This window comes from Malus domestica, chromosome 01 (genome assembly GCF_042453785.1).
Source record: "Malus domestica chromosome 01, GDT2T_hap1".
In the NCBI taxonomy this organism is placed as follows: Eukaryota; Viridiplantae; Streptophyta; class Magnoliopsida; order Rosales; family Rosaceae; genus Malus; species Malus domestica.
Genome location: NC_091661.1, coordinates 8,696,481 through 8,702,364, shown reverse-complemented (window position 1 = coordinate 8,702,364; position 5,884 = coordinate 8,696,481). Strand labels below are relative to the sequence as shown.

General features: G+C 37.4%; 1 protein-coding gene and 1 pseudogene across 2 annotated transcripts; one reads left to right on the top strand and one right to left on the bottom strand.

Annotated features, from left to right (window-relative positions):
• The first annotated feature begins 3,053 nt into the window (after positions 1–3,053).
• On the top strand, positions 3,054–3,413 carry LOC103420693 (uncharacterized protein At5g64816-like; annotated as a pseudogene).
• A 781-nt stretch (positions 3,414–4,194) lies between these two features.
• LOC103420692 (uncharacterized) lies at positions 4,195–5,318 on the bottom strand. 2 transcript variants are annotated; one of them, XM_008358740.4, is made up of 2 exons: positions 4,828–5,318; positions 4,195–4,610 (listed from the first exon to the last, which is right to left on the bottom strand). In XM_008358740.4, exons 1-2 carry the CDS (start codon positions 5,097–5,099, stop codon positions 4,379–4,381), a joined length of 504 nt encoding a protein of 167 aa, XP_008356962.2. In that variant the 5' UTR covers positions 5,100–5,318; the 3' UTR covers positions 4,195–4,378. The 2 variants fall into 2 exon arrangements, with proteins under 2 accessions (XP_008356962.2, XP_008356960.2); XM_008358738.4 differs by having other exon boundaries at positions 4,195–4,616; positions 4,828–5,220.
• Positions 5,319–5,884: the final 566 nt, after the last annotated feature.

Here is a 5,884-nt window from a genome sequence, read left to right as displayed (position 1 = left end):
ATCCTAAAACGCCATTGCGCTCGGTTCTATGTCACATCTTCCGTTAGATCCAAGTACTCTAAGTCTTTTCTTAGAGTTTTTTCCAAAGTCTTCCAAGATCTTCCTCTACTCTTTCGGCCATGAACCTCAATCCCGTAATCCCATCTTCTAACCGAAGCGTCAGTAGGCCTTCGTTTCACATGTTCAAACCACCATAACCGATTTTCTCTCATCGTTCCTTCAATTTCGGCTACTCCTACTTTACCTCAGATATCCTCATTCCTAATCTTATCATTTCTCATGTACGTGTTAATGCTTCACTGCCCGACATTTTGTGCCATAAAGCATTGATGGCCTTATTGTTGTCCTATAAAATTTTCCCATGAGCTTTAGTGGCATGCAACGGTCACACAACAAGCCGAATGTACTCTTCCATAATTTCGTTCAGGATTCATTATCATAAGGAATCAACGTAAATTAGGGGTGTCGGCTATCGACTACCTGACTCCCTCCCCCCAGTGGCGAAGCCAAGATCTTACATCACGGGAGGCCTTTCACAAATATGAAACTTTATTTTTTAATGCCTAATATACGAGATAGATTGGTTGTATTTCAATTTATTTATCTCAACTCAGAAATATATCATACCGCATCAACCATTAGGTTAATATGCAAGATAGAGGTAGATTATACTCATACCGCATCAACCATATAGTCACATAATCCAACTAATATTTAAGAGCAGATGGACTAGAAGTTCAAGCCAACAAAGAAAAATATCATCCAATATTCTTAGAGTAAGTGATAAATCCTGACAATTAGATTCAATTACCACGGTTAAAAACTTCGACCTAAATTAATCTCCTCCGCCCAAAGATGAACGTGAAGTAATTAACAAGTTGAAGAAGCTACATCATTATAACTAGAATAAGAGAATCACAAATCCATGAATTTCAAGATTGCAACTAAACTTACCAAAAATAAAAGGAGGTTATGCTATATCTTATACATAGAAAAGGGAAAAAAAATTGCAGGATAGGCCCCATGACTACCCTTGTCCTTTAGTGGCTCCGCCACTGCCTCCCCCTCCTCCTTTATTCGGATTTGGGATCGACAATATAAGATAAACTTACACAGATTAAGTTTATTTTCTATACGACTAAGTTGTCGGTAAACTGTTAAAACCCCTATAGATGCCATAATATTAAAGTGGAAACAAAAATAAATAAATAAGAACTTAATCATAATATCATCAGGTATGCTTCCTGAACCCAGAACCGTCTTCTAAACCCTAAAAAAAAAAACCCAAAAAAACAATATTATCTACCACTTTGAACAATTAGAATTTTATTTTCAATTCATATTACAACTTCCCGTCTAAGTCTCAACAATTTTGAATAATTCATCATTCTCATGGTTCTGATAAGATATGTTTGCTCTGCTTAAAATATGGCAAGAAAATATGTCCCTCTGGCTCTCTGGGAGTTTTTATTTCTTTCCATTTATTTTTTTGATACTTGTTAATAGGTGTGTTGAATTGGTAAAGGAAAAACATCTGCTTGTTAATTGGTGTGTGAATTGGTAAAGGAAAAACATCTGCTATGGAGATCGAATTGCATTGCTTTATTGCATAAATAATATTATGGTTCTGGGTTTAAACCCCAGAAAACTTTTGTGTCAGTGTGTGAATTTTGGTTAGTTTCTCTCTGTGTGGATAATGAGAGAGAGAGAGAGAGAGAGAGAGAGAGAGAGAGAGATTTCAAACTATTCACATTACGATAGTGGGTATAATGTTCCTTGACCACACCATTTTAAGCTTTTCACTGATCCTGTTTGATCATGCCAGTTGTTTCCGTTTGATTTATTCATTCAATGGCTGGAAATAAAGATAGGTGTGTGAGAAGCTAAAAGGTGTACATGAAAATCACCTCCCCAATGATATACTGCAGAAAGTTTCAACTGTGATGGTTGGCTCTTAGCAGTCGTGTTGAGGTTAACCAGTGAATTGATTTCCTTATCGCATTTCCTGTTGAAATCTCATTGGTGAAATTAAACTTCTGTTTACAGTTTTCTTGCTCCCTCTTTTGGGGAAAAAATCGTTTTTACATGTAGCTCGAGGTTCTTTCACCATGTCCTAAATTTCTTGACTTCAGTTACATATATATTGGTTTTAGTTAGGCCAAAAGTGACATTTGGAAATTTTTTATAAAGAATGCGCATACGAACAATCTAATGATGACTAAATGTGAACTAAGTTTTTTTGTATTTCGTATGTATGGCGGATCCAAGATTTCAAGATCCGGGGGTCCCAAGATGAAAGTTCAAAAAAAAAAAAAAATATTAGACTAGTTTGTTCCATATCACTATTTTTTATTGAATTTGGTTCATTGAATAATCAAAATTAATCAACCACATCAAGTGGCTTAGTGGTAAGGGCACAGATTTCAGCTCTCAAAATACAAAAACAGGGAGGTCCAGGGTTCCAGGCTCCAAGCTGGTGAGTCTGCTTGACTGTGGCTAGGAGAAAGTTTAAAATGCCTATGTGAGTCTTCTAGGCCCCTAGAAGGAGTGGATCTTAAATGAATGTGGAAGAAATAAAATTAGGCAGCTAGAGGTGGTGGAACAGCAACAGCAAATGGTGCTGGGGGATGGGGTAACTCGAGTTTAAAGTTAGGAGGTTGCGACGATTTGGGGTTACGAGTTCTTAAATATAATTTGGGGATATTGGAAAGGACTGGGATTTGGGATTCTCGGGACCTGTATAAAAAACAGAGATATTTTAGTTTTTAAATCTTTTATAATTACCTAGTTAAAAAATGTTGTTGTTTCGGCTAGGTCTTTTAAAATAAAAATTAGAAACCTCTTCTTCTTCGTGATAAGCACTGTTGCATGCACATCCATGGAGGCAACAAGCCTCTCCGCTACACTTGCCCAAATTGTTGGAGGGTCCCGAAGGTCGATCATAAGTGTTTCTTTGGGCTTCCGGAGGGTCCCGGGACCTCCTGGGTCCTTATATGGATCCGCCTACGTGTATGTTAAAGACTGCTAAAGAAGAGAATGGCCTTGAATTGATGATGGTGGAAGTGTGGTAGTCCCTTTTAGCAGCTATCCCTGTGGTGGTTGCAGGACAAGCATTTTGAGTGAAGAAAAGGCGTGCTGAAGAAGAGAGATTAATGAGTGCTAGGGGGAGAGAGGAGTTCTTGATGAGTTTTTCGTCTGTGAAAGGGTGTGTACATCAAAGAGAATGCTGAAAAAGGTTGGTGCATTTTCGAAGTAACCAATTCCTGATAGTTGTGTTACTGTGTGCGGTGTATCTGGATGCATGTGCACGCATTGTTTGCGTAAACCAACATCAAGTACCTAACTGGAATGACATCTGCCTTTGGAGATGCCAGAATGAATGTCCTAAACTTTGTTCTTCCAGTTCTTCTTAGTAGCTTCAATCTAAAAAGGAAATGCGTATTAGAAGTTGAGTTACTTAGTGTCAGCTACTGCCCTTTCGTGAAAAATATTCGGAGAATGTGATTGTAATTGACTTGGTATCTATTTTAAGATCACTAGCATGGACTAATAATTTTTGCTTTATCGCTCAAGCTTCGTTCGTTGGCTTTTCACATTACTTTGCAATGTCCTTTTCTGTTCAACATATTTCCTCTGTTTAAGCGTGCAACTGATGTGGATTTAGGTATTTGGAGAAGCTGTCATGCATCGCTTGGTATTGTGCTTGAGTAGCAATAGCAGACAGCTAAAGCGGGTGTAACTTGATCTCAGGTACACAAGCATATAAGTGCCAATGTTTATGCATCGCTTAGGATTAGAGGACAGTGAGTGGCTTATCCCTTAGTTTTTTACGTTTTTAATTTTTTGTTTGCACACCGATAATGGAATTAATGAAATTCTTGTTCTCGGGGGATGTAATTAGGATAACTTCTCAATTGAAGACATGAATCTCTTGATTTCCCAAAATGCACCAGCAGGCAATGCGAAATTTTGGACTTCCGCTGGGAAATATCACTGAACTTAGAAGATTTTATCCTAACTTTTAATTTCTTTTTGTTACAAGGGAAGATAAACGAACTTTTGATCTGGTCTAATCCTAACGCATTTCCACCCACCTAATCTCACCACTTGGCCGTCAACTAATAGACTCCGATTGGGGTGGCTGTGTTTGATGACTTACATGATTAGGATGGTCAATGGTTCGACCTTTCGATATAACAAACAAATGAAAGAAGGTTATTATTCATCAATGGATTGAATAGCTTCCCATGAGATCACTGATTGCTGAAGTATAAAACCGAATCAATGCATATTTATACAAGTTTACAATGACTGATAGAAATGTTTAAGCCAAAAACGCCTTAACTAGACTAATTTAAGCATTAAACAAAAAAGATTATTAAAGCTCTGCATGAGCAGCAGGAGTCTCTTCATGCGGAGAGGCCACCGTCTCCTTTACCTTTTCTTCTGTCTTATGCACCGTCTCTCTCACAGCTTCGCCCGCAGATATAGCATATTCCTCCACTGTCTGTTTGCTTGTTTTGAAACTCTTCTGTGCTGCCTCTTTCACTTTTTCTCTCATCCCTTGATCATCGCCTTCGCTTCCCTTTGCATTTGCTTTGTCTCTGCCCCTGAAACTGATAAAAACTTCACAAACCCCCTTTGTTTTCTATTTTTCTTTAGTTTGGATCATAACAAGATTTGGAACCTCTTTCAACATTATATTGAAAAATATCATTTTGTATAAAACTTTTCGAGAATCGTTGGAGAAAAGGAAAATAGGTTATGTTTGGGAAGATTGGATAATAATGATAGAAAGCATTGGATATTAAAAGTTACTAAACTTACTCTAAATTTGGAGGGGAAAATTGCAACTGCATGTCGTTTATGATGGTTTTAACTTTGTCCCATGCATTTTGATGAGACTTTTGGAGGACAGATATTGTATCATAGAGCATAGACATTGTATCTTGCATTGTTCTTCCAAAAACAGTTTGCTGATCTGCTTCCTCATTCTTTTCAACCTCCGGTTGCGCTTCCCCAATCATTTTTGGAATCTGGAGCGAGACGATGATGAACCAGAAAAGAAAGAGTGCTGTTCTTCTGCTAAATCTGTCCATGCTACCAAAATAATAGGAGATCAATTGGGTTGTTTGAGATCTGAACTTTTTCTAGGCTTGTAGCTGATATTTACGCTAACGTGGGGTTAGTTTCTTGCATGTAGGATTCCACATTTGAACTTGTCAATCATGGTTGACATGTAATAATACGACAGTAATTTAGCATTAGTAATTTATGGCTTGCAATTTAAATTGACTTTGCGAAAGAATGTCAGCTACAAATTATAACTAATCTTCTGGATCTCTACCATATTATTCTGATCCAAGTCCCATTGTGAAGTCTCATTGTAATGGATTTAATGTTTTTTTCTCCTCCCTTTCGGAGCCTAAACTTTGAATTGTGTCCAAATGTGATGCTTGAACTAATAATAGTAGTACTAAAGTATCAAATGAAACTTGGAACTGCAAACGTGTGTGTTGTTAAATTAGTTAGAACGTCTATGCTCCCCACTATTCACCCGAGTTTGAATTTGGATCCTTGAATACCTACTTTGGTGTTAAAAAAATATTTTCAAAACAAAACAATCAAATTTGAAAAGTGATAGACCAACGCCGATCCGACCAATGAAAGCTAATGATATCTCAATGGAGTTGAACAAACCGTCAATGTTGTTACAAAATTTAATTTTGCGGTACCTTTTTGAAGGTATAGAGGTCTCCATTTGGTTTTAAACGTTAATACTCCATAGCTAACTCATAGGGCCATTTGGTGGGCAGGATGAGAATGGGTTTTAGGGAAAATTTGATTGGCAGGGATATGTAAGACAAAACTTATAACTCATGTA